Source organism: Marmota marmota, unplaced genomic scaffold (genome assembly GCF_001458135.2).
Source record: "Marmota marmota marmota unplaced genomic scaffold, marMar, whole genome shotgun sequence".
NCBI lineage: Eukaryota > Metazoa > Chordata > Mammalia > Rodentia > Sciuridae > Marmota > Marmota marmota.
In genome coordinates this window covers 14071568-14099120 of record NW_025999960.1, presented here as the reverse complement: position 1 = coordinate 14099120, position 27553 = coordinate 14071568, and the positions used below count along the sequence as shown (strand labels likewise).

The 27553-nt window shown below is 49.5% G+C and overlaps 2 protein-coding genes across 4 annotated transcripts in view; one reads left to right on the top strand and one right to left on the bottom strand.

The window, feature by feature from the left end:
* The window catches only part of Col2a1 (collagen type II alpha 1 chain), a 30915-nt gene extending 16952 nt beyond the window's left edge, over positions 1-13963 (top strand). For 2 of the 3 annotated variants that reach the window (XM_015493271.1, XM_048802613.1), the window contains exons 21-53: positions 58-111; positions 454-561; positions 901-954; positions 1036-1134; positions 1271-1324; positions 1772-1870; positions 2279-2332; positions 2695-2748; positions 3091-3144; positions 3369-3422; positions 3643-3687; positions 3870-3968; positions 4214-4321; positions 4650-4703; positions 4974-5027; positions 5408-5461; positions 5857-5910; positions 6249-6356; positions 6854-6907; positions 7310-7363; positions 8294-8455; positions 8583-8690; positions 8890-8997; positions 9268-9321; positions 9492-9599; positions 9822-9875; positions 10032-10139; positions 10375-10428; positions 10881-10988; positions 11339-11627; positions 12079-12266; positions 12593-12835; positions 13385-13963. In XM_015493271.1, the coding sequence (XP_015348757.1) occupies positions 58-111; positions 454-561; positions 901-954; positions 1036-1134; positions 1271-1324; positions 1772-1870; positions 2279-2332; positions 2695-2748; positions 3091-3144; positions 3369-3422; positions 3643-3687; positions 3870-3968; positions 4214-4321; positions 4650-4703; positions 4974-5027; positions 5408-5461; positions 5857-5910; positions 6249-6356; positions 6854-6907; positions 7310-7363; positions 8294-8455; positions 8583-8690; positions 8890-8997; positions 9268-9321; positions 9492-9599; positions 9822-9875; positions 10032-10139; positions 10375-10428; positions 10881-10988; positions 11339-11627; positions 12079-12266; positions 12593-12835; positions 13385-13531 (3099 nt within the window). In that variant the 3' untranslated portion in view covers positions 13532-13963. The remainder of the gene's footprint in view (positions 1-57; positions 112-453; positions 562-900; positions 955-1035; positions 1135-1270; positions 1325-1771; positions 1871-2278; positions 2333-2694; positions 2749-3090; positions 3145-3368; positions 3423-3642; positions 3688-3869; positions 3969-4213; positions 4322-4649; positions 4704-4973; positions 5028-5407; positions 5462-5856; positions 5911-6248; positions 6357-6853; positions 6908-7309; positions 7364-8293; positions 8456-8582; positions 8691-8889; positions 8998-9267; positions 9322-9491; positions 9600-9821; positions 9876-10031; positions 10140-10374; positions 10429-10880; positions 10989-11338; positions 11628-12078; positions 12267-12592; positions 12836-13384) is intronic. The other variant, XM_015493270.2, reaches the window with a different exon arrangement.
* A 2884-nt stretch (positions 13964-16847) lies between these two features.
* Tmem106c (transmembrane protein 106C) lies at positions 16848-21778 on the bottom strand. The gene is given in 8 exon segments (XM_015493268.2): positions 16848-17594; positions 18388-18441; positions 18885-18934; positions 19793-19933; positions 20024-20183; positions 20663-20726; positions 21593-21757; positions 21760-21778. Coding segments are annotated over 8 exon segments (750 nt in total). The 3' UTR covers positions 16848-17497.
* Between the last annotated feature and the right edge of the window lie 5775 nt (positions 21779-27553).

Genomic DNA, 27553 nt, shown 5'->3' with positions numbered 1-27553 from the left:
GGGTTCTGCAGATGGGAGAGAACCCAGCGTGAGTACTTGCCTCTCTCTTTCATTTAGGGTGAGCCTGGTATTGCTGGCTTCAAAGGTGAACAAGGCCCCAAGGGAGAACCTGTGAGTATATGCCCGCAAGTTCTTGTCTTCCTTGCTACTGTCCTGGGGTGGGAGCATCCCCTCAGCCCTATGTCCCTCCCCCAGAGCCCATCCCCCTTCCAGGCCCTCTCCCATGTGCCTGGAGGAGTTAACAGGGCTTAAAGAACCCTGAAGAAGTTTCTGCTCCCAATTTGAATTTTATACTATCTCTCTCCTGGGCCACTTTCCCCTTCCTGTATGGCCTCTCTTTCTCAGGTGCCCCAGCCCTAGAACATTTCCAGGGCCACTTCCTCCACTTGGGGGCCGGAACTTGCCCCAGCGTCAGTGAAGACTCACCCTGTTTCTCTTTGTGTCTGTTCTCAGGGTCCCGCTGGCCCCCAGGGAGCCCCTGGTCCTGCTGGTGAAGAAGGCAAAAGAGGTGCTCGTGGAGAGCCTGGTGGTGCTGGGCCCATTGGTCCCCCCGGAGAAAGAGTAAGTGGGCGAGAAGTCCCCATCTCAGATTTGGCCCTGTGTTCTTACCAAGTCCCGTAACTCTTACTGAAAGCAAACTCCTCTTTACTCCATTCACCACCAGAGTGACATGGATCCTTATTCTATTTGTGCCCTGTACAACAGGATGACACAAAATAGTGAGCTCCTTCCTCAAAAGGCAGGGTCAGGGACAAGAAGTTGACCTTTCAGAATCTTGCTCCAAAGAAATTGTCTCGGTGGGTTGATGGGATGGACCCCCTGGAGCCTGGCTGGGCTCTCTCCAGGTACTGTTGTGTTAGGAATATTCTCACTCACTGCCTCCTTCCTGCTTCTTTCCAGGGTGCTCCTGGAAACCGTGGTTTCCCAGGTCAGGATGGTCTAGCAGGTCCCAAGGTGAGTGGAGAAAGAAGGGTTGGGCTCTTCCTGCATCTCTGGTTACAAGACATCCTACTTATTCCATCTCCTCTGGTATAGGGAGCCCCTGGAGAGCGAGGGCCCAGTGGCCTTGCTGGTCCCAAGGGAGCCAACGGTGACCCTGGCCGTCCTGGAGAACCTGGTCTCCCTGGAGCTCGGGTAAGTAGGGGAACTTCTGTTGCCCTTGGCTTCAGACCCTGAACCTCACACTCTGCCTCCCTCCCTCCTGTGCTGCCAGGATTGGGAGGTCTTGGGCCTGTCCCTGACACTACCCTCTTCTCTCTCTTGAACATAGGGTCTTACTGGTCGCCCTGGTGATGCTGGTCCTCAAGGCAAAGTTGGCCCTTCAGTAAGTCCATCATCCTGGGACTATTTGGAGAGTGGAGGGTATCTTTGGTGATGTAGTGGGAAGAGAGACAGCAGTGTGGGTGAAGGAAGCCTGGAATACCCTGAAATTTGAGATTTGGGTCAGGGAATAGATGATAGGTTCAGGCATGTGTGGCCTGTGCAGTAACCATGAGCTTTGAAAAATACCACCCCTTCATGCATTTGGGTCTCTCCTGGGGGCATGAGACAATGTCCAGTGTGTACTTTCAGGGACAGACTTCTGAACTTAGCAGCACCTTGTTACAGATGAGCCCATGTATATGGTGTGACCTGTTGGTTGCAGCCTTGGTCAATCCTGTATATGGCTGGTGCCTCATTCTGTGCCTGCCCCGTAGCAAGCGAGTGGTAGATATTGATGAATTTACAGGGTCAGAGGTCTGTGTTCTGAGAATGGCATTTCCTCTTTCAGGGAGCCCCTGGTGAAGATGGCCGTCCTGGACCTCCAGGTCCTCAGGGGGCCCGTGGACAGCCTGGTGTCATGGGTTTCCCTGGCCCCAAAGGTGCCAATGTAAGTAATAATTTGCTCTTCCATTTCCTTCCATGTGGTGTGGTCTCCCTCCTTGCCTCTTAGAGAAAGCACTAGAACCCAAACAAAGCTAACTCAAAGAAGTAATGAGTGGGATCTCTGTGCCATGGGCTGTTCTGGCCTCCACATCCTGCAGGAGAATGTGTGATATGGGGGAGACCCAGAGCCTCTTAGACCTCAGGATGTCACGGCCATGACATTGTGCCCTGGGCAGTGCCCATGGCCTAGCTGTCTCCGAATACAAGGGAAGAGCTGATACCTGATCTCATCCTCTGTTGTTCATCAGGATATGGCCCCAAGCCCCATTCTCCCCAGCCAGAGCTACCAAACCCTCTTGGCTACACCCTCTATAACACACCACTTCGTGGTTCTTCTCTCTTCTTTCTCCAGGGTGAGCCTGGCAAAGCTGGTGAGAAGGGTCTGCCTGGTGCTCCTGGTCTAAGAGTAAGTACCCACCCTACCGCCTGTACCTTTGTGTTGCTGGACACCTGCTAGGTATGGGGGTGACTCCCCTAGGTGTAATCTTGGGATCCCATGTGGCTGAGCCCATGCTGGGATGGGCCTTTTGGGATCATGGCTGCTGTAGGTCAGCAGGCTGGGAAAATAGGGAAGGCTTCTATGAGGAGACAGTAAAGAAAAGGTGGGGGCCAGTGGGGAGGGACAGAAAGAGGTGGAAATGAATTCAACTGGGAAATCATGGAGGTCTGGAAACTATGGGTCAAAAAATGCATCTGCCCAGTCCTGGGGGGGCTATGGAACTGAAGGAGAGTGTAAGTCATTATTTCACTTTTTTTTCTGTCCTCTAGGGTCTTCCTGGCAAAGATGGTGAGACAGGCGCTGCAGGACCCCCTGGCCCTGCTGTAAGTACCTGCCAGCCTCTCTCAGTGGCCCTGTGGGCAGGGGCTTGTGGGGTGGAGCAGGGGATCCTCAGGCTCATCCACTAATGGAGCTGACAGACTCAGATCTGGGTTAAACCAGGATACCAGACCCAGAAGCTGAGATGGGGTGTCCCAGGAGGCAGTTTGGACCCCACCCTGGTGCAGGGGAATAGGTAGTTGATGGAAATGAGTGCTCACATTGACGGGACCGTGCAGGGAGGCGTTGATCCTGTCCACCTTGCTAACCGCCCTAGGGCCCCGCCAGCCTCAGCTCTTGGGTTCTCAGGAGCACTAGCTTAGCCTACCTTTTCTTTTCCTCTGCAGGGACCTGCTGGTGAACGAGGCGAGCAGGGTGCTCCTGGGCCATCTGGGTTCCAGGTAGGTAGCTGTCCAGCTCCTTCCTACACCTTGGGCTCTCTGGGGTAGCAGTAGGCACCATGGATAGAGGACCTACCCCTGTCAAGGGGTGCCAGGGAACTGCAGCTTTGCTGATACCCTGGTTCTTGTTGCTTCTTCCTTTGGGTCTGCCCAGTGCTATGCCTCCTTGGAGGACAGAGGCAGAAAAGTCACTCATTTGCTAACCCTGTCACTTTGACTTTTAGGGACTTCCTGGCCCTCCTGGTCCCCCAGGTGAAGGTGGAAAACCAGGAGAGCAGGTGAGTATGCAGCTTTCTGAGCCTATAACCTGTTCCTATAACCTGAGCCTATAAACGGATAACAAGAGAAATGTGAATGTCCCAGATGCACATCCCAACTCTCCACAGACGACACATTCTGAGTTCAGCCCTCTTATGGGAGGGCTATCCCCAGGGGAGGGATGACCCAGGCTCTGGATCATGCTGTCTTCATTCTTTCTCATCCTTCTTTGTTCTCCAGGGTGTTCCTGGTGAAGCTGGAGCCCCCGGCCTTGTGGGTCCCAGGGTGAGTATCCTGTTGGCCATTACTGGGGCCTCCTTGGGTCTACCCTCTCTGTACAGTTCTGCCAACGCTTCCCAGGCCACATCCTGCTCTGGAGAGTCCTACTCCCCTTCCTGCATCCCTGCTTTGCCTTGGCCTCCTTCCCACCACTCTTGCCTGATGGCATCTTGGTGTCTTTCTCCCAGGGTGAACGAGGTTTCCCAGGTGAACGTGGCTCTCCTGGTGCCCAGGGACTCCAGGGTGCCCGTGGCCTCCCTGGCACTCCTGGCACTGATGGTCCCAAAGTAAGTGAGGCTGGTTCCTGCAGGGATCTTCTGGGAGCCTGGGGAGGGCCCACTGAGGGTGGAGAGGAAGGAGAGACACTCAGAGGGAATGCAGAGTAGCAGAGGCAAGTGGAAGATGGAACTAGAAAGGAGGTCTGGGCAGGAGGAAGGCAAGGAAACAGGACTTTGGGACACTGGTTCTCAGCTACACACTGAGGCCCTGGGGAAGTGCTGCCCACTACAGATTCCTCTTGCCTTCTTCCCAGGGTGCATCTGGCCCAGCTGGCCCCCCTGGGGCTCAGGGCCCTCCAGGTCTACAGGGAATGCCTGGTGAGAGGGGAGCAGCTGGTATTGCTGGGCCCAAGGGAGACAGGGTAAGTACCAGGTCTAAGTACCTCTCTCCAGAGCCATGACTTTGCCCCATTCCTGCTCCTCATACTCATTTCCCATTCCCTCTGGATGAGAGTCTTGGTTCCCTCTTCTTGAAGAACTTGGAGACGTCACTTCCAAACTCTGCCTTTTAGGGCCACCCTTTCCCCATCTCCTCATCTTAGTCCTGTTACTCCCTGTCATGCACCCTGAGACCATAGCAAATCCCTCTTGGGCAGGAACTGAGTCCTGGAGCTCCAGCCAGGCTGGGACTAAGATGGCCAAGGGGTCCTGGAGTGCCCATCTGAGACAGCTGGTTTTCTCTTCCCCTAGGGTGATGTTGGTGAGAAAGGTCCTGAGGGAGCCCCTGGAAAGGACGGTGGACGAGTAAGTAAATGCTAGTTGTGAGACTTGAGAATTGGGGTGGGGACAGATACAGGGGACCTCATAAGTCTCTGTCATAGAGGAGGGAAGAAGCTGGGACAGAGAACCCACAGAGACTTTCTGTCAAAGGCGGGGGCCAGACAGTGAGCGGGAACTCTGGGAATCTTAGGAGTATACCAAGGTCCACTGGGGTGGGCCCCAGAGTCCCTGTGGGGCCCCTATGTGTCTGGCCCTGCCTTCCTGCCTCCTTAACCTTTGCTTCCTCTCTCCCAGGGTCTGACTGGTCCCATTGGCCCCCCTGGCCCGGCCGGTGCAAATGGTGAGAAGGTGAGTCGCGGCTGGCCTTCCTCGCTCTGCCTTCCCTCTCCCAGCAAGCCATCTTCTCATCTCCTGCCAGAGATGCTGTGTCTCCTCCTCACTCATCAACAAGCCACCAGGGCTGGAGGAGTGAAGGGTGGGGGTCTTCTCAGTAGGGAAGCCATTGGCTATGTGCCCTGGGGGGTGGGACAGTGGGACTGGGGGTAGAATGCCCTCGGTGAAGGCCCTGAAGAGGCTGTAGAGGTGCCTGAAATCACAGGGAGAAAATATGCTGGGGTATACTAGGCCCCCAGAGTCCCCTTCCCAACATCAGGGCTTCCTGGATGTGCTTGGCTCTCAGAAGACCCCACTTTGGTTTCCCACCTCCTCATTCCTGGCTTCCCCCACAGGGAGAAGTTGGCCCTCCTGGCCCTGCAGGAAGTGCTGGTGCTCGAGGTGCCCCGGTGAGTATCTGCCCCTCAGAGCTGGGCCTGCAGCCTCCAGGAGCCTGGATGCCAGCTCCATCCCTCAGCCTCACCCTGCAGGCTGTCCAGTGCCAACTCCCTCCTTGCCCTTTGAGTTCAAGGGTGGGAGGAGAGATGGGAAGGGAAGGGAGAAGTGATATGGGAGAAGTGATATGGATGTGATCAGGGCACAGGGCCTTTGAGTCAACAGACCCTTTGGTCAAGAAAGGTTTTCTGCCCTTGGTCCATTTGTTTAGGATCAGACAACTTTCAGATGCCTTCTCTCATGGATATGAAGTTGGGCTGGACAGGGCAGAGAGCTCTGCGCTCTTAGGAGGGAACAGAATCAGGCAAGCAGTGGGGACTGATCTTCCCTGGGTCTGCTCTTTTCACAGGGTGAACGTGGAGAGACTGGGCCCCCTGGACCTGCTGGATTCGCTGGACCTCCGGTGAGAATCTCTGTCCACTCCACTCTCAGCCCCCTGCATGCAGGCCAGCTCCCCATCCAGCACTCAATGGCATCTTTTAGCCTTTTGGGGAGAGAGGGAGACAGAGAGTTTATGGAAGAGGGAAATGTTCTCTCTCCTTCTCTCCATTCACACTTCCTTGTGACTATAGCAATCCTGGCTTAGACCCTTTTTCAGGTTCAGAGTGGACACACACACCTACACACAAACACACACAGGCAGACGTGCACACTCACATACTCCCAGAGTCTCTGGCCCTTTTGGCAGAACCCAAGTGTTTGGCTTGCCCTTCCTTTATTCACCCCCTTCTCCCATTCCAGGGTGCTGATGGCCAACCAGGTGCCAAGGGTGAGCAAGGAGAGGCTGGACAGAAAGGCGATGCTGGTGCCCCTGGTCCCCAGGGACCCTCTGGAGCTCCTGGGCCTCAGGTAGGTAAAGCTGAGCTCCCCAAGAACTGTCTCTGAGAGGCAGGGTTGCTGGGTGCAGGGGAGAGGTCCTGTAGATTGGACAGGCAGAGAGTGGCTAGGAGTCTGTCTGTTATTGGAAGGGATTTTCACTGTCTTGGGTGTGGTGGGTGAAGTACTTGGGTGGGGGTCTTCGGGGACCTGCACAAAGTACAGACTGTATCTCCACTGGCCACAGACAGCCAGGACCAAGCAGCTGGTCTCTTGAGGAGAGGGGTGAGAGGGCAGGAAGGGCTTCCTGGGAGGTGAGACCTGGAACTAACTCCATAGGTGCCTGGAGGGCTTCTTGTGTTGGCAGGGTGGACAAGCCTGCCTGTTACAGCTTTTTCAGGATGGGATCATATTGGCAAGAAGCTGTGCTTTGAAAACCGAGCCCTCAGGAGTCTGATGTTGGGTCTCAGGTAGAAGCCTAATGTTCTCCCCGGGCTACAGGCCTCATTGTTTCCTTCTTTCCTTCTCAGGGTCCTACTGGAGTGACTGGTCCTAAAGGAGCCCGAGGTGCCCAAGGTCCCCCGGTAAGTGAGGTCTCCTTTCCCCTGAATTACAAAGAAGGCTAGGCCCTAGGCTCCTGGAGCAGCCAGTGTTCAAGAGTCCCCACCTCTTCCTTTCTCAGTACTGCTTATGCCACAGCCTAAGACCATCCCCCACTCAGGTGGGAGAGAGGGTGCCCTAGGCTCACTGAAGCACTGAATGGCCCTCATGGGCAGGAGACCAAGGAGCCACACCTACCTGATTCCATGGCCAGACCCAGTGGGGCCCTTTCTCCCTCTAATACCTTCTTGATGTTTTGTGACCCCTCACCCATTGCCCACCCCCAGTTCTGAGACACCCCCTATCTACCCTGCCAGTTTGACTCTTGACCTTCCTGAGGACTGAGGTATTCAGGGGCTTTCCTCTCTTCTTCTCTCCTCACATAGGGAGCCACTGGATTCCCTGGAGCTGCTGGCCGTGTTGGACCCCCAGGCTCCAATGTGAGTGTCACTCCCGGCAGGCATCTACCCCACTCCTAGCCCAGGAGGCCCAGGCAGGGGTGGAGTTGTCTGAATCAAGAGATCTCCAGGCTGGTTCCCATTTCTCTTTGCTCATTCCCATTCTTCTGAGAAGGAGCTCATTGACCATGAGGGTCTGTCCCCATAAACAGCTGGGAGCAGGGTTGGGACCATACATCTTCCACACAGGCCTGGTCTCACCCCTCAAATATTTGGTTCAGTGGGCAGGAAAGTTGGCATAATTGCCTTCAATCTGGACACATTTCTTGAGCAAGTTCTGTGTACCTGGCTCCATGCTTTATAAGGAAGCCAGCAGATCCCAAATCTGACACGTAGGGGCTGCAGGGAGACATCAATTACAAGGAAGAGTCAGTCAGTGCACCAATGCCAAGTGCAGAAGAAGTGGGGCTCAGCGGATGTTTTCTCTGATATAAGGAAACTGATTCATAGTGGGGTAGGGAGAGGGAGCATGGGAGGAATAGACAAACTCTGGATAGGGCAGAGGAGTGGGAAGGGAAGGGAGGGGGGCATGGGGTTAGCAAGGATGGTGGAATGTGATAGTCATCATTATCCAAAGTACATATATGGAGACATGAATTGGTGTCAACATACTTTGTATACAACCAGAAAAAAAAAAATAGAATAAGAAGTGGGGCTTGGTCAAGCAGAAGACATGGGGTCCAAGGAGCAAGGTTGAGGCTATTTCTTTAGAAATGGGGAATTGAGGATGAAGGACAAAGCAGGAGGGATTCCATGGGGAAAAAAGAGATATTAAGCTTCCCTTAGTGTGTATGGAGTGGGGGAACAGGGAAGCCCCTCAAAGGAGCCGCTGTCTCTGAGGCTGCAGTAGCTTTGGCAGCCTGGATGAGAAGGGTGAGGTAAATTCTCACTTTCTGCATTTGTTCCTCCTAGGGCAATCCTGGACCCCCTGGTCCCCCTGGTCCTTCTGGAAAAGATGGTCCCAAAGGTGTTCGAGGAGACATTGGTCCACCTGGCAGAGCTGGTGATCCTGGCCTCCAAGGTCCTGCAGGACCCCCTGGCGAGAAGGGAGAGCCTGGCGATGATGGTCCTGCTGTAAGTCCCTCACCAGGCCTGTGCCAAGGTCCCCAAGCACAGGAGTGTAAGAAGCTCCTGTGGGCAGGAAAAATCATGGCCAGGTGGAGCCACTGGGTCAGTTCTCATTTTCCACCTCTCCTCTCAGGGTGTCGACGGTCCTCCAGGTCCCCAGGGTCTGGCTGGTCAGAGGGGCATCGTTGGTCTACCTGGACAGCGTGGTGAGAGAGGATTCCCTGGCCTGCCTGGCCCATCGGTGAGTGAGAGAGGCTTTTCACTCCAGCCTAGCTAGGCCCTGCCTGGCTCAGGGTGAGTGTGGGTTACCGTCCTAGGCTTACACCCACTCAGCACTCTCAGAATTGTCCCTGAGTCATGGATATCCCCTAAAATGAGCGGTGGGTCCCTGGGCAGGGATGCTTAGCATGTACACTCATGGTCTTTGTCCATCCCTGCAGGGTGAGCCCGGCAAGCAGGGTGCGCCTGGTGCATCTGGAGATCGAGGTCCTCCTGGTCCTGTGGGGCCTCCTGGTCTGACTGGTCCTGCAGGTGAACCTGGACGGGAGGTAAGTGGGGAATCTCTCTGGGGTGGTCCTGACCAGGGAGTGGGGTTGATGCATCTCTTTCCAGTCCAGCCAAGTCCTGGGGCGCTGGAAAAGTGAGTGGCAGGATAGACTGATGGGCCCAAGAGCCTGGTGCAGTTGTGTGTGTGTATGTGGTGGGCAGGGGGACAGCACAGAGACTATGAGATGGACAAGCAGAGAAGAGGGAAGGTGAGAGGGCCAAGGGGAGATGGCAGAGAGAGCTCTGAGCACATTCTTTTTTCCTTTGCCCAGGGAAGCCCAGGTGCTGATGGTCCACCTGGCAGAGATGGTGCAGCTGGAGTCAAGGTGAGTATCTGGTGTCTTCTGATTGTGCTGGGTGGAGAGGACATTGACTTAGTATGATAGGTTGGTCTGGTTGGCAGGCTAGAATCAGCCTTGTCTCAATCTGAAAGGAGCTTCTGTCCCTACCTCTTCTGGAATGTTCTTCTCTGAGTCTGAGCCCTCTCTCCTGACAGGGTGATCGTGGTGAGACTGGTGCCGTGGGTGCTCCCGGAGCACCTGGACCCCCTGGTTCTCCTGGCCCAGCTGGCCCAACTGGCAAGCAGGGAGACAGAGGAGAAGCTGTGAGTATCCTTCATTCAGCAGAACTGGTAGTGAGCTGAGTGATCAGGGAGTGATTCCATGATGGCCTTCCCTCATGCCACGGGACTGGAGGAACTCCCTGGATCCAGGGGTCTCTGGACCATGGGGGCAGCAGCCTTGGTGCCCAGCCCAGTGGTAAATGTGGAGGAGCGAAGTCCCTGTCCTGGCTTTTCCTTGACTCTGCTCTCACTCTATCCTCACAGGGTGCACAAGGCCCCATGGGACCTTCAGGACCGGCTGGAGCCCGGGGAATCCCAGTGAGTATTAGAATCTCCTGTGCTAGGTCCATGACAGGGGTGGTCCTGGAAGAAAACAGGGACACTGTTGTTCCTGAGACTTCTTGGCTTAGGTGGAACAAACATAGGGCTCTGCTGGCCCTGACCTGGCCTAATCTATGTCTATCTTGTTCCTAGGGCCCTCAAGGTCCCCGAGGTGACAAAGGAGAATCTGGAGAGCCTGGCGAGAGGGGATTGAAGGGACACCGTGGCTTCACTGGTCTGCAAGGCCTTCCCGGTCCTCCTGTGAGTGTCACTGTCTGCAAAAGTCTGCTCAAAGCCTCCTGCTGCTCAGAGGCCTAAGCAGCAGGACTTCCCTTGCTGCCGTGATAGCTTGGGGTCATCCTCAGAAATTCCCTGGGCAAACTCAGGGTGACTGAGGAGGTAGAAAGGGAATATGTGCGCGCGCGCGCGCGCGTGTGTGTGTGTGTGTGTGTGTTTGTGTGCTGACCTCTGCCTTTTGCCACTTCCTTCCACACAGGGTCCTTCTGGAGACCAAGGTGCTTCTGGTCCTGCTGGTCCTTCTGGCCCTAGAGTAAGTGAGATGGAGTTGGGGGATGAAGAGAGCCTTTCTGGAGGGGTGGGCCATTGTACTGACCAGGGTTTTCAATGGTTGGTGGAGGAGCCTTGGGCTTAGGGGTCCTCACTCAGGAGGTACCCCGAGGGAGGTAGGACCAGCATGGCATCACTATGGCCACAAAAACACTTGTGATGATGATCACAAGAGCAGCTCACAGCTGTCAGACAGACTCTTAAGTATCGGCTTTAAAACAGGAGTTAAGGGGGATAAGAGAGCCATGGTGTTAATCTGCTGGTCCTTGGCCAAACAGAGGCCAATTTAGGGCGATACAGCTGAGCAATGTGAAGAATTAGGGGCTGAATGGCTGGTGCCATCATGATGGCCACCTAACTAGCTACAGCTACTCTTCAGCCTTCTCTGTGAAGTCCATTTCTTTCTCACCACTTCTTCTCTCTCCTGGCCTGCAGGGTCCACCTGGCCCTGTTGGTCCCTCTGGCAAAGATGGTGCTAATGGAATCCCTGGCCCCATTGGGCCTCCTGGTCCCCGTGGACGTTCAGGCGAAACTGGTCCTGCTGTAAGTGTCTTGACTCCTTCCTTATGGTCTGAGGTATTCCCAGCATCTCTTTGGTGCTCAGAGTCTCTTTGGGGGCATTAGCCTCTAAGTAGTGGTGAAGTCATCCTTTATTCAGAGTTTCCTGAGGGGCTCAAGGAACCAATGGTGGGTGCTGGGAAACAAAAGGTAGGGGCTAAGGAAGAAATGGGGAAGAGGCTTAGAAGAGGCTACAGTTTTCTTGGTCCTGGGTTTCTTCCCTTACCCCTGCCACAGGACTGGGAAGAGGACGCTCTCGTCTACTTTTGCAAATAGAGACAGACACGAAACTCCTCCCCTGGGTTCCTGGCTGATCTTTCTGTTCCCTACTGCAGGGTCCTCCTGGAAATCCTGGACCCCCTGGCCCTCCAGGTCCCCCTGGCCCTGGCATCGACATGTCTGCCTTTGCTGGCCTAGGCCAGAGAGAGAAGGGCCCTGACCCCCTGCAGTACATGCGGGCTGACCAGGCAGCTGGAACCTTAAGACAGCATGACGCCGAGGTGGATGCCACACTCAAGTCCCTCAACAACCAGATTGAGAGCATCCGCAGCCCCGAGGGTTCCCGCAAGAACCCTGCTCGTACCTGCCGGGACCTGAAACTCTGCCACCCTGAATGGAAGAGCGGTGAGCCTGGACGACAGGGTCCCCTGCCCCAGAGAGTGAAGAGTCAGCCCACTGGGCATAGCCACCTTCAGTGGCAAGGCAGAGACATCCCTTGGTGCAGGGCAGAACTAGGCCTGGAAGGTTCTGGCAGATGGTTGCTCTCCCATTTCTCAGCAGAGAAGCTACAGCCCTGGCACCTGTCCTACCATGGCAGAAGTGACTTCAGGGTGGACTCCATCCTGCTCTGGTCTTGACCTTTATGCCTGTAAACTTCTTTACTATTAGATGGCCCATCCCAATCTCCTTGCCTCACATGTTCTTCTGTCTCCCCTCCCTTTAGGCCACACACAAGCCTCCCCACCAACTCCCGATTTCCCTGTAGGCCCTCTGTCTCTCCCAGTCAGTCTGGCCCTCCTGGGCTTTTGAGTCTGAGTCTGCTGAGCCTGATGGGGTACTGCCTCTTCTCTTGTAGGAGACTACTGGATTGACCCCAATCAGGGCTGCACCTTGGACGCCATGAAGGTTTTCTGCAACATGGAGACAGGCGAAACCTGCGTCTACCCCAACCCAGCAAATGTACCCAAGAAGAACTGGTGGAGCAGCAAGAGCAAGGACAAGAAGCACATCTGGTTTGGAGAAACCATCAATGGTGGCTTCCATGTGAGTATCTGGGTGCTCCAGGCCTGAGCTGGCTCCTTGGTCTTTCTTTTTCCCTGGATGTTGTCAGCACCTTCCCCACATTCATCAGTTTTTCTCTGGGCTTGGGGGAAAGGAGAGAAGAAGAAGAGTATTTTCTTTCTATTTGGAGTTGAAAATAGATCCTCTGAGCTTGCTCCATTCCCTGGAAGCAGAAATGTCCTCTCAGCTTCCCGCCACCCAACATCCCCCTCAGCTCCTCTGATCCCTGAATAGTTAACATCTCTGAAGCCCCTGACCCCAGTAAATGCCAGCTCACAGGCCTCATACCTTGGCTCTCTGCCCCACAGTTCAGCTATGGAGATGACAACCTGGCTCCCAACACTGCCAGCGTCCAGATGACCTTCCTACGTCTCCTGTCAACTGAGGGCTCCCAGAACATCACCTACCACTGCAAGAACAGCATCGCCTACCTGGACGAAGCAGCTGGCAACCTCAAGAAGGCCTTGCTCATCCAGGGCTCCAATGATGTGGAGATCCGGGCTGAGGGCAACAGCAGGTTCACGTACACTGCCCTGAAGGATGGCTGCACGGTGAGTGGGGCTGACTGGACCTGCCAGAGAGAAGAGCTACCCAGAACCTGGAAGTTGCCTTTGTGAGATGGAGGGTTGGCCTATAACAGGTGTCCTAGTCCTAAAGTGACAGATTATCAGAAGTGTGAGTTTGAGGGGTTGTATTGAGAAGACAAATTGAGTGACAAGTGAGGGAAAGGTACATATTGTTCTATCAGCTTGTCTACTTCCTGGCTTAGGAGAAATAAGGCCCTACTTGGCCTGCTCAGTGACTTTTGCAGAAGTGCTCACGTAATGTATATAGGCATCCCTACAAGAGCAAGTAAAGAGGGAATCACAGGTGGGAATCCACTGTGGTGTGGAGAAGGAAGGGACAGGACAGGAAGGTGGAGGAGATCTCTGCTGCTAAGGATAGGAGTTGAAGCAGAGAGGGCTTGAGCAAGCCAAGAACAGGTCTAGGGAGCCTCATGAGTATCTTTCACACTGTAGTTGTTCGATTTGGGGTTCCTAGGAAGTTATCACTGGATTGCAAAACATCTACTGAATAGCATCTCTTCTCTTTCCTTCTAGAAACACACCGGTAAGTGGGGCAAGACTGTCATCGAGTACCGGTCACAGAAGACTTCACGCCTCCCCATCATTGACATTGCACCCATGGACATAGGAGGGCCTGAGCAAGAATTTGGTGTGGACATAGGGCCTGTCTGCTTCTTGTAAAAACCCAAACCCAGAAACAACACAATCCATTGCAAACCCAAAGGACCCAAGTACTTTCCAATCCCAGTCACTCTAGGATTCTGCACTGAATGGCTGACCTGACCTGATGACCATTCATCTCCCCCTCTCACAGTTTGGACTGTTCTCCCCTCTCTAAGAGACCTGAACTGGGCAGACTGCAAAATAAAATCTCATGTTCTATTTATTTATTGTCTTCCTGTAAGACCTTTGGGTCAAGGCAGAGACAGGAAACTAACTGGTGTGAGTCAAATGCCCCCTGAGTGACTGCCCCCAGCCCAGGCAAAAAGACCCCCTGAAGGTGCCGGGCGCAGGAACTGTGTGTGTCCTACACAATGGTGCTATTCTGTGTCAAACACCTCTGTATTTTTTAAAACATCAATTGATATTAAAAATTAAAAAATTATTGGAAAGTACACATTGCCTTGTGCTTTGTTCTTTAGTTTGTTTTCCATTAGTCCTTGATTCTGCATGTGGTCCTGGGGCTGCCTTCTGTGGACTTTTTAACTGAGAGCAAGGTTGAAGCCACACTGCCTGGTTTAGTGACCTCCCACATGCCTCTTTTGTCAACTTGGCACTGTATGGAACCCAGTGGTAAACCAGGATCAGAGACTAAGTCTGTTAGTCAGCTTTGTGTTACTACAATAAAAACACCAGACACAGGCTATTTATGAGGTAAAGTGAGGCTTATTTTGGCTCATAGTTCTGGAGGTTCAAATCCAAGATCAGGCAGCCCTCTTGGTCTGGGCATCTGATGAGGGCAGCACATCATGGCAGTAGTGTGTCTCAGAGTGAGTTCCCACATTATGAGCCAGGAAGCAGAGTGAGAGGAAGACATCCGGCCCACAGTCCCTTCTGAGTGCACACCCTAATGATCTGAGGATCTCCCATGAGGCCCCACCTCTCCAAGCTTCCACCCCGCCCCCAGTAGCATTAGTCTGGGGACCAAGCCTTTAACACGTGGAACTTTGAGGGCCACTGTACATATTCAAACCATAGCATGACAGTTTGGGAAGGGAGACACCCTAGAGGGATTGCCTTGTTCTTGAAAGCAACCAATGAACACAAGTTGTAAAGCAAGAGGCACGGTGCACCATGAATTTAGAGAGCAAGGCCATGTGTGGGCCAAACTGCTGAGTGGGAGAGAAGGTGGGGTGAAAAAGCAGGAAGGAGGGCAAGAAGGGACCCCTGACAAGTGCACATGAGTAATCAGGGTGGTTATTTGCATCTTTCAGTACAAATTTTAGGTCAAGGAGAAGTGGGTTATTAATCTCCACCCCTCCTGCTCCTCCTTATTCCTCTTTCCCACCCTTCCTTCTGGCCCCCATTCTTCACTTCCTGGACCTGCACTTAAAGCTTCCACTCATCTCCTCTGAACACCAGATGTAAGATTGTGACCTCCATCTTAGATGGACAGCATTCCCTTTCTCATTATTACCAGGTGTCCCTTGCTTTCCAGTGCCTCAGATAGTATAGAGGTAAGCAAGTTGTTCCCTTCTCCACTAGAGGGCCCCAGTGGTGGTGATGTGTGAAGTGGACAGCAGATAGGAAACCAATCAGAATCCATGACAATTTTTTTTTTCTTTTTCTTTTTTTTCCTGTAGTACTGGAGGGCACTCTACTGCTGAGCTATATCCCCTATCCTTATTTTTACTTCTTATTAATTTTTAAATTTTTGAGACAGGGTCTCACTAAGTTGCCCAGGCTGGCCTTGAACTTGTGATCCTCTTGCCTCAGCCCCCAAGTCACCGGGATGATTTTTATAAAACCAATTTTAAAAGATCTGGCATGGCTAACAAACCAGAGAGCCAAGGCTTTCTCTACCCACTTCTAACATCCCTGCCCCCTTCCTCTAGATTAAGGTCGACATACTACAAATAAATAAAAAAGAAATACTACAAATAAATAAAAGACACTTTTGCTGGATTTATTGATATTTATACTTAACTTATGATGTAACTTAGTTGAATGAAGTTACCTGTGGTCTACATGGGACTGATAAAGATTAAAGGCTTGTGTAGACTTCCAGCTATATCACTCAAAAAAATGCATCAAAAATTGCAATATTTGGCATACAGCAGGTGTTCAATGCTTTTTCTGGAATGAATAAATTACAAATAAATGGAGATTCCTATAGGTAGCAACTCTTCAACCAAGCGACATGATATAAATAGTTAGAGATCTATAGGTCACAGTATAGGTCAAGAGGAAGCTACAGAAATGATCTCCAGCAAGCCTCATCTCTAAGAAATAATCTTTGCAAATTTCAATCCACTGGAAACAATGGTGATGATAATGACATCTAAGCCAAAAACTTCCCCTAATTTTGGATTGCTGAGAGAAAAATTCTGGGTATTTGTTCCAAGAATGGACAGATTCCACAATAAAATTATGCAGGGCATCCCAAAGTGCAGTATGAGATGCTAAGAATAAAATTAGGTATGAGAGCTCGTAACACCAAGACCAGACTCATTGCTATATGTTTAGAAAATTTAACTGCTCTCACTTAAATATTATTAACTGGATTTTAAGTTAATATCAAGAAGCAAGAAATGTTTCTGAGGCACAAGGTCACAAAAAATAAATTACTCGAAACTAAAGTACCAATATGAGTAGCTTTTCCAAAATCATTAAGAAAATATGCTACAGAGGCCATTTGGAAAATGGAAAAACTAAAGAGATGATACAGAGAGTGAACATCATCAGGAGTTCAGGCATGTTCTGATTAGGGCAACATTTTCAGAAATGACTTGCCCCTGTCCAAGTAGTGATATTCCTTCACTAAGATCTATCACTGTCACCACTAATGTGTACACCCTTCATACCACCTGGTTATTTCTGAAACTCCAGTGTTCAACCCTTGATGGTGGTCAGTCTCAGCCAGTCATGAAATTTAGCCATAATTTGATAGATCCTCTGCAGCCCATCCTCTGGTGGTTCAGAGGGTGGAGACAGTTGAGGAAACTTCCAACCTCAAACCAATTCCTCTTAGTAAAGACAAAAGCCACATTGGGGGTACCCCCACAGGAAGCAGTTTCTCACTCTCTGGCATATCTGACTTTTTCAGCCTCCAGGGGGCGCTGTGTGCTTTATTCTGGAAGAGTAATAGGGCAGTCAGTTGCCTGGAGAGGCAGATGAAGTGAGGCTGTTTGCTGTGACAACACTCATGGGGACAGCAAGTTGTCTGGGTTCCTTTTATTTCCTTCCCATAGTGGACCCTGTGCTGACTCACTTACTATTCTATGGTTTCCTCAGGGTTACCTACAAAGGCATCTAGACAATTAGAGACACAGAGGAATCAAAAACAGAGTTTATTTATTTTTTTAATCAAACCCCCAATCCATGTTCCAGCCAATGGATGAAGGGTAAACCAAGCCCCACATAGACTTTGGGTAGAAACAAGTGTGACTTTCTACAGGAAAAAAAAAAAGAAAGAAAGAAAATCTTTCTTTTAAAAGCTTCTAGGCATTTGGAAACAGATCAAACAAATGCACACATTGAGTGGTTCCATGCCCTCTTCTTTCAGGTATTTCAAGGGTACCCTGATGCCACTCTGTGCAGATGAGGCACTGATATATCTGCAGATGCACTAACAGTCCTATCTTCATGCCACTCTGTGGTTTGATAACCCAGAAGCATGGTATAGATTCAGCTTATAATGCCTCAAGAACAGCTAAAAAGATCTAAATTAAATTCTTCAAACTTTATTGAGTGCCAACTATTTGCTGGGCACAAGCGAGGCACTGGGCAGTGATTCTGCTGGTTCTGAGAAACATACATGGTGCTATAGGAAGGAGGTTTCCCCTAAGGGGTAGGAGGGAGGTTTGCTGTGGGCTAAGAAAAAAAAATTTGTCCTCTTCTTATACCACCTGGGATCAGTATGGAACTCAGGAACAGATGCTGGGCTCTCTTTTATAGGTATTGCCACTGGAGAACCATGAGCAGATGCTAAACAGCTGTGGAATTTGCTCCACAATCTACATAGTGATGTGTCTCCAAGGAGCTCTGGGTCATGTGACCAATATATAAAATCTTCACTGAAGTTCTAGGAAAAAGAAAACCAAGAAGAAATGAAATAAGCAAGGAAATTTGCCCACGTAGTTTCTTGCAAGTTCAAGCAACAATACCCCCGAGACACATATCTTCATTGTTATGCAACCAGGAGGTCAGAGGATCTTTCTATACCCGAAGATACTGTGTTGTGAGGTGATCTTCTAAATAAGTGGTTCTGAACCAGGGATGATTTTCCCCTGTGGAAACTATGGCAATGTTGGAGACATTTTGGGTTGTTTCAACCAAGTATGGGGCTGAGTGTACCAGTAGCTAGTTGGTAGAGACCAGGGATGCTGTTAAACAGCCTACAAAAACAAAAATTGTTTCTGGCACAAAATATCACCAGTGCCACGCTGAGAACCCTTGCTCTAATCCTCACATTTCAGATGTCAGTAGCAGAACCTGTCACCTGCAAATGTGACAGTCACGGGTTCATGAATAATCCTGAAGTTTCATGACACATGATAATTTGTGTGGCTAGAGAGTAAGTCTGGTCAAATACCTAGTACTTATACCTTGAGAAAGCTTTTCTGTTCTTTACTGGTCTCATTAGGATTCTAAAGCGATCGCGTGTTCTTAGTTAAACTAGATCCCACTTCATAGAGAAAATGACATATTCAACAGTTCACTGTGAACCTGGTGACTTGTGTAGGGGATCTGAGCTCCACATCTAGAGAACACCAAGGGGCTTTGAGATCTCTCTGGCTATGTGTCTCTGAGTAAGGGCAGTAAGCTCACAAGGTCCAATAGTTCAAGCCATCAGGGTAAGGAAGCAAGGGACATACCGCATGAAGATCACTATGTTGTGCACCAGGATGTCAGGTAATGTACAGAAGAAGCTACCAAGCAGCAATACAGAGACAGGCAGTTTGATTTAAAACAGGAAAAAAAAAAAATAGAAGAATCAATAGAAGAGTATTAAATTATTTAGGGTGATTCCCAATACCCACCCTTCTGACCCAAATGCTGCTAAGGCCCACCAGTTCTGAGCCACCAACAAGGGTCATTCTCATCTTTCCCCGTTGTGATCCTTTTCTGTTTTTCCAAAGTGCTGGAGCTTGGTAATGTTTCTAGTGGGTTAATGATTTCTTTTAGAAATTCCAGCACTTCAATCACAGATAAAACAATATCTCTTCCAAATAAAACTTAAGATAGCCAAAGCTAGGAAACCTACAGGGCAAAGGCTAAGACTTAAGGCAGAACCTGGCACCAGACAACTGAGTACGGCTCTGAATTCCTTTCCTCTGATAAAGACCACACATATAAAGAGCATTGTCCTTACTACACATAAGAAAATGGTCCTCCCATCTCCGCCTTCACCGTAAAATTCACCTGAAAACAAGATACTTGGAGTCAGACAGTGGTCAAGGACAGCACTATTATCAGAAACCCTCAGACCCTGGACCATGGTTCCATCACATATAAAATATGTCCCCGAGACTATCCTTGATCTAGCCTATGAGCTTCTAATTACTACTCTGACCTCTTCCCCTTTGAGAGGTCAATGGATTTCAGATTATAATACTGCCTCTTCTTGATATGTAGCAAGTCTTTCTCTTACAAATTCTTTTGTTCCTCAAATTCTTAAATGCTAACTATTTTCTCCATCCTTCTCCACAATTGTTCATAATTACAGAGCCCATTAGATCTTTCTCATCAATCAGTGCCTATGTGTGGAAACCAGGAGAAGAAAAGTAATGCAGCTGTGTTATGGTTTAGATGTGGTATTCCCCAAAAGCTCACCTGTGAGACAATGCAAGAAGGTTTGGAGGAGAAATGATTGGGTTATAGCCTTAGCCAAATCAGCCAGTCAATCCTTTATGGGATTAACTGAAGTGGTAGGGTGTGGCTGGAGAGGGTGGGAATTGGGGCATGGCTTGGGTGTATATATTTTGTATCTGGAGAGTAGAATCTTGCTTTTCTTTTTGATCACCATGATGTGAGCTGCTTCCCTCCGCCACTCTCTCCTGCCATGATGTTCAGCCTCACCTCTAGTCCTGAGGAATGGAGCTGCCTTTTATGGACTAAGACTTATGAAACCATGAGCCCTCAGATAGACTTCTCTGTAGTTGTTCTGGTCAGATCCTTTAGACACAGCAGTGGAAAAGCTGACTAAAACAAGCTGTGTGTCCTCATAGCACTTACTTTGCTCCCACACTGTGGGACAGGGACTCCCAAAAAACAGCTTACCAGTTGCTCACTCCGCGGTGGAATGGGGGAGATGTTAGTGGTCACATATGTGCCAACCACTGTGTTCATGTACTGAACCTGGCTGGACAGTCTGGTCACTGTCACAGGATAGAAGTTGGAGTTTCTGATTTTCAGGGTGGCCTGCATCAGGGCAAATGAGGAAACAAGTGTAAGCATCCTGGTCCAAGACCAGCAGGTGCACAATCCAGGCAGTGAAGCCCTAAGCCTTACCGTGATGGCGAGAATTACAAGTGAGTCCTGCTTATTAAATGTGACTTTCACCACTTTGATGCCATCATCACCCACGAGGACTGAATGTGGAAACAGGAAGAAAACCACCAAACCAGATGCCAGGAGACAGAGTAGGACCGACAGAAGGACATACTGCTTACTGCAAATGACATAACAAATGCCCCAATGAGCAGTCAGATCAAGGTGCAACTGACAGAGATTAAATGTAAAAATAGGGAACAAAGGTGAGAGTGAAAGGAGAATACAAATAGCCAGGAACCAGAAACCAAGCAAGAAGGGATGGAGCAGAAGAAGCCTTTTAAAACCAGTTTGGACACTGTTAAGTGAAGCCTGGGAGGAGCTACGTGGACAAAGAATTTCCTCACTCCTAGGACACCCTACTTCTCCAATTCCTTTCAATCTCACCCCTTCACTTGGCTCTCAGAACATTTCTAGCTTCAAGTTTCTTTCCCCAGATTGTGATGGGGCAGAAATATCCTTCTTGAGCAAATTGTAATAAAGGAAATGGGTCATTTACAAGAACAGATGTAGTTTTCACAGAATTAACTTACAGTCATAACATATAAAAAGAAATAGGGACAGGAGTAGGTATTAGCAGGTAGGAGGCAATTAACTCACGTTCTCTGAGGGCGCAATCTCTGATCACTATGTGGGATCAAAGCCACCAATTCATTGACTTGCTCTGGAAAAGAATGAAACACATATTTTGTAAATCCCACCTACTTGGCAATACTTTTCTTAGCACTTCACTGCAGCCTGCCACAGCAAATATTTTCCTGGGATTAGATATTTAAAAAGTACTAATTTCATATGGTAGGTTTAATGAACAAGAATAAATAAATTAATAAAGAATATTATAAATTACAAAACACCTGTAAGTACTTTCAGGTCAGTGGCATAAAGTTGAGAAACCTGGGATCTTATTCTGTTTTAATGCATAGCCAACTTGGCAAAGTCATCAACCTCTCAGAGCCACTGTTTACTCACCTTTAATATAAAGGGTTAGAGTAAATGTTTTTTAAGCTCTTTGTGACTCTCCATCTAAACTCGAAAGGACTCTCTGAGTGCTTTCTTAATAATAGATAATCCTGAAGGTAGCCCAGGCTCCTCTTCTGAACATTTGTTTATTTCTCCTCACCTGATACATTTTGCTGACATTGGGCTATTAATTCACTAACTGCTTCTTTATTAAGAAGCTTCCAAGATGGTCCGCCTACAAAGCTGTGCCAGTCCTTATGCGCAAGAACAATAAGATATGTACTAAACAACCCCATAACATAGAATGAGAAGAATATTCCAAACCACAGTAGAGTCGGGGAGCATGGGGATAAAAGAATGGAAGTAAAGAAAAGAAAGGGTTTCAAATACAAAGAGACCAAGAGAAGTTGTGGAATCTGCCCAAGTGTATCAAGTCAGCTGAGCTGGTTTCAAATCAGGGCACTCTGGGACTATAAAAGTACTAATGCCTCAGAGATAAGCTGTTAGGGCAGACATAAGAACCCCTGCCTTAACCAGGAATCAGTCCTTCCCTGATCACCAGATTCAAACCTGTTGGGATATAGCCTGTTCCTTGGCACGTGAGACAGGTGATGCTATCTCTCCCTGTGAACTCCACATATGGGAACTGAGCAATGGCTTCTTCCTGTTCTAGATCAGTCAGCAAAGCCTCCCTGTCATCTTCTTTCTTTCGCTTGCAGGAGGGAGCATGTGCAAAGGAGAATGCTGAGATCCCATGGCCGTGATGTGCCACGCGTGTCATGTCCTAGATAAAAAGAGTCAAGTGAGTGCATGTTAGAGTCCACACTGGGCCACGACAGAAGACATTGCTTCTTTCTGTAAGAAAAGTGAATACACACACAAATTAGGGGTTGCCATCCTGAGTGTGAGACCAACAACCTCACAATGTCTACCGGGACACTCACTTTGTAGCAGCACTGCTCTCCCCTTTACATACAGTGGGGGTAATGGGCCTGCCTTCTGCCAATCTGTCCAGCTCCTCACCGCCCTGGGACTTGCCCCAGCCACCTGGTCCAGTTCGCCCCTTACTCTCCACTATCTGCAGACTCTGTATCTTCCTCGAGAAAAACCTTCCTGAACAAACAGGTGAACCAAATTAATAACAGGCCTTAGCGAACCCCCTCCTCCTCCACTCCCAGCCCCAAGAGGTGGGCTCAGGTCACGCCCCCCTGCAAAAGCGATGTTTCGATCTCATCAGAGTCACCCAGGCGGAGCGAACGCCGGCGTCCCCGAACCTGCAGGGCTCGAACCCCGGAAGCTACTTCCTGGGCGGCTCCCTCAGCCACCTAATCGCTTCAGCGGGTTTATACCTGCCTCTTCGGTCCTTGCAGCTGGCAGTCGGTGCGCAGGCGCAGAACGGCTAGGAGGCGCGGGGGACGGCAGCGTGCACTCGCGTCTGCGCCCTCGAAACTCAGGCACTTCCTTTCTACTATGTCGCTGTCGCGCTCCCGCTCACTGGTAGACGGCAGCACAGAGCAGAGGAGGATGGTGACCCTGGAGGCTGGGGAGGGCCTACCCCAGCGAGAGGGCGGTGCTTCCCTGCTCCCTGAAACACTGAGAAAGACTTGGGCGACTTTGTTGCAGGAGAAGGAAGGCGCCACGGCGACCAAGGTCGTTCGCTTTGCCCGGGGCCTTGTAGACGTTGAGGTCGTAAAGCCAAACACCCAGACCCTGCCCTCGGTCGGGTAGAGGCTCCAGACACTCCGGTGTTGTAGATAACAGTGCGGCAGGAGGACGCACAAATAGTCCCCTAGCGCAGCATAGGGAAACTTCCAGGAAGCGTCCTGTCAGCTTCTTTCCGGAACAAACCCAAGCGCTGAGCTCTGAAAGTAGGATGCGCTGGGATGTAGACTGATTCTCTTCAGGACCTCGCCGTCCCAGCCTTCCACAACACTGGCGTGCACGTAAAAGACCAGAGGGTTCTTTTCTAACAGATGGAGTTGTACATGCTTCCAGGCTGAGCTTAGCCCGCAGCAAAAGGAAGGCTGAGGCACACATTAAACAGCTGAAGTCACTAAAGATGATGTGCGGAGAGGAGATATTCTGAGATTGTATGAATGAGGGACCCACTTGGCAATGAAGAGCGAGGTTGGGCACCTGATTTCTGCTACTTCCATATTCTCTTTATTCGCCTGCTGCTGTCTAGGCACCTGCCAACTGCTGCCCGCCATCAGCCCACTGAGCCATTGGTCCCCTTCTTCCACCCCTAAGCTACACCTTCTCCTTCCTGAAATCTGTTTTTTTTTTATCCTTCTCCTTGTAGTTTACAGTTCTTATTTAAACAAATCTATGTTGTTGGGGGAAAGCAGATGCTCAACTTAAGACACATTCCCCATAAAACTAAAGCTTTCCAATCGCCATATTAAATTGGTAAGGTAAAAGTAAGCAAGTCCAAATTGAATGAAACCATAAAATACCTTTATTAAGACCACGTAAAAAACTAGAATTATTCTATTTATTTAACTTTTTTCTATAAGAACATAAATATCAGATAAGTTGAATATTCTCTATTTTGGTAAATAATTTTTTGGGAAAAAATAGCTGATAAAAATGTTTGTGACCACAGGTGCCCATTAACATATATACAATGTGTTACTTGGTGCTGTTGTATGTTTCTCGTTTCCCAAAGGTTCAAGTACTGGATGCTCAGTCTCTGGAGAGATGATGTGAGAAGTGGTGGAACCCTTACCACATCAGGCTTAGTGCAAAGTCATTGGGGGCACTGCCCTAAGAAGAGATTAATATAATTTTGGGGGGAAACCTGGTTCATTCTTCCAGAAATGGGTTTTCATAAAAAGAAGACACACCTGTACCCTCTTTCCAGCTTCCCGTCTTACCATGAGATTTCTTCTTCTCACATGCACTCCCACCATGATGCCATCCACCATGTTGTGAAACAATCTTCACCAGAGCCTAATCTTGGACTTTCAGCCTCCAAAAACTGTAAGGTTCTCTGAAGTTTTGCCCTTGGTGGCTTTTCTCCTTATCAGCCCCCACACTTATGGTAGTGTAGCAGTTGCTAATTTTCAGTGTATGGCTCCTGGTTGATGGAGAGACTGCACTGCAGTTTCTTGTGGTCATTCTCCCTCACCTCCATACCAGAGGCCACCTTGGGAAATTCTGCAGAAATAATTTTCATATATTAGAATTTATATGGACAGGGCATAAATAATTAATGGAAAATAAAGTCATCAAACACCTAAAAAACAAAAACAAAAAACATTCCCCAGCTTCTTTTGCAGATAGAAGTGGCCATGTGACACTGTTTTGGCCAATGAGGTGAAAGAAGTTGTATGGAACTTTTGGGAAAGCACTTTAAAAGGAAAGGAGACTCAAGTGGTCTTTTGATCTTCTTTTTCCTATTTGGAATTTGGACTTGATGTTGGAGACAGGGAAGCCACCTTTGACCATGAGGCGGGAAGGGCATGCTAAGGAAGGCTAGGTATCAGGATAAAAGTCCATGATCAGGTCCTGGACTGATTGTCTTCCGAGTTCTCATTATGTGAGAAAAATAACTGTAAGCCAGCTTTGGGGGTGTCTTTTCATAGTGGAATACTATCCTAACAAATATAGACACAGAGCTACTTAAGGGAAAACACAAGCAGGCAGCCTTTTATATATATATATACATACACACACACATACATACACACACATATTTAGATGTATGAACCTTTATTTTATTCATTTGTGGTGCTAAGAATCGAACCTGGTGCCTCACACATGCTAGGCAAGTGCTCTACCACTGAGCCACAGCCTCAGCCCCCGGACAGCCTATTTTAACCACATGCCACATAGGCCACACTTAGGTTTCCATCCTCTCCCAAGTCTAGCCCTCAAGATTCTCACCCTTTGAAAGAGGAAGACACCAGTCTTCCAAGTTAGTCTTTCCTGTCTGAGGACTTGCCTCCTTCAGGTGTTTCACTTGGAGAATGACCTCTACTGAGACCCCATCCTCTCTTACTGCATGGGTGTCACTTCAGTTCATGACCTCTGCTGGACACCCTGCCCAGGACAGGATGCAATAAACCTAACATCTGCATTATGGATGGACATTACAGAGGAATTTCAGACTATACCAGAAGTAGGAGAAATGAGTCAGCCGCCTGATCCATATCAACTGAGGAGGAAGAGGAGGCCAGAAGAAGGTAGGGAGCTTGGGATGCTTTCTAAAGGGAAGGAAATAGTCTAAGGGCTTGGAATCTGTGGTCAGGGAGAGACAGGCCTTGGGGTTGATGGGAGACTGGAAAGGAGTCCAGGGCATCACCAGCACAACCGGAAGCTCTCTGACAGTCTGCTTCCAAAAATGTGTCTTGGGACAGATAGATTTTACTTTTTAGTGTAACTTTTATTGCTCCTTTTCTCCCTGACACCCAGCTTGATGTCTGATGCATAGTAGGCTCTCAATAAATGCTTGCAGAACCACACAGCCTGGAGGTTGGCCAAGATGGCCTGCGGAGTAGTCCCAACATCCTCTGGAGCCATATGGGAGACAGTTTTAATTGGGCAGTACATTCCTAAGGAGACAGCCATCACTTCTCACTTGTGCATGGCTTCCAGGTTTGTCTCACCATCCTGGTTATGAGCAGTGAAGTTACTGCAGACATGAGCTCACTGGGGCTCTCCGGGTGAGCCAGAGCAGAGTGGGGCCAATTGGGCATCCCTATCCTTCCAACCTCCTCCATGGCCATTATGTACTAGGGCCCCATAGGCTGAAGGCAGGAGAGCCCTGATAGAGCTGCTGATCCTAAAAGGCCCTGAGGAGGAACAGGAGGTCAGGGATGAGCTCTGCTCAACTCTGTCCTCCCTTTGTCAGCTGAGATTTACACTTGGAAGTCTTTATTCTGCCCCCTTTATTTATTCCATAGATGATAAAACTGCTTGAGATTAAATGGCACCCAATAAGTGGAAACACCAACACCAGAACCAAGTACTCTGTCTCCTTCTTTGGTATACTTTACGGAAGGACCTGATGACCTGCTAAATCCCTTTGCGGCAGCCACTGTGGCACACAGGTAGGTTTAAGGGGCACAAGAAACCTTTTTATTTAATGGAGTCTGTGTTTATTCTCTCATGAATCAGGGATCCCAGAACCCAAAGCTCTGGCCTATGGGTTTCTACTGCAAGAAAGTTCCAGGTTCAGTTCTCTAAGGGAAGAAAAGTCTAAAGAAAGAAGGGGGAAAGAAAGTTCTCTTGCATTTAAGAACAGCACACAGCCACAAAGTCAGATGTGTGAAACAGCTCCGTGTCCTCTTCCCCTCTCCCTCCATGGTCAATGGTTGCATTTAGGCCCTTCCCATTTTAAAAAAAAATATTTCTAGTTGTAGTTGGACACAATACCTTTATTTTATTTATTTATTTTTATGTGGTGTTGAGGCTCGAACCCAGTGCCTCATACATGAGGGCAAGCACTCTGTCACTGAGCCATAACCCCAGCCCTGCCTTCCTACCTTTTGCGTAGGCAATTACAGTTGCTTTCCTGGTTGACTTTCTAATTTAATTAAATATTATAATTTCCTAATATGTGTCAGGCACAGTAGTATATGGTTCCTGAACGTTATTCCATTTAATCTTTCTAACTCTACAGGCTTAATACCATCATCCCCATTTGACAGATGAGGTGTCTGTGACTCACAGAAGTGACGTGGCTTGCCCAGCATCACACCGCTGGGTTACAAGCACACAGCAGCTCTGGCCTCTCGCCCTCACAGTCCTTCCTCCATCCATGGATCCAGTGGCCTAGTCTAATGGCCCTTTTCTAAAATGCAAATGTGGGTATATCATTCTGTTTCTTAAAGCCTCTATGGCTCCTTTCAGCCCCAGGGTAAGACTCCCCCACCCCAACTCGCCAGGCTTTTTCCTCTCTCCTGCTGCCTTCTTCCTGCTAACCACACACTTGAGCCACAGAAGACTATTTGTAGCTTCCTAAACATGCCCGTACTGCATGTGCTTGTTTGTTCCAGCCTCTCTGGATAGGATGTTCTTTTCTCTCTGCCCCACCCCACTCCACACCCCATTTCCTACACTCGGACAGACCCTACACAGCTATCCAAGCCCAGCCCAGATGTTGCTTCAACATTTTTTTGCAAACCCACGTTCTGCCCCACCCCACATGCATGTACACACGCACACATGTCGCGTTCCTCATGACTAAAACATTCAGGGTCACTCCAGGTGAACTGGGCTGCACGAAATAATCACACAAGAGACAGAGATACCTTTTTCTTTGGGGTCCTGTGATGGCTCCTCTGACCTTAAGGTTCCACAGAAAGAGAAAGAGAGAGCACACGCTGAACCCTTTTATCGAGGAGAAGCCATTCAAATGAGGCAAAGGGTCAGGAGTTGAATGTAGCTTTGTGATGTCTGCTGTCAGCAGGTTGACTGACATCTAGGAAGGCCACACCCAAAGGAAGAGCAAGAAAAGGGGACACACAAAGGGCATTTCCATGGAACATTCAATCCCAAACAGGGCAAAGGGGTAACATCACAAAG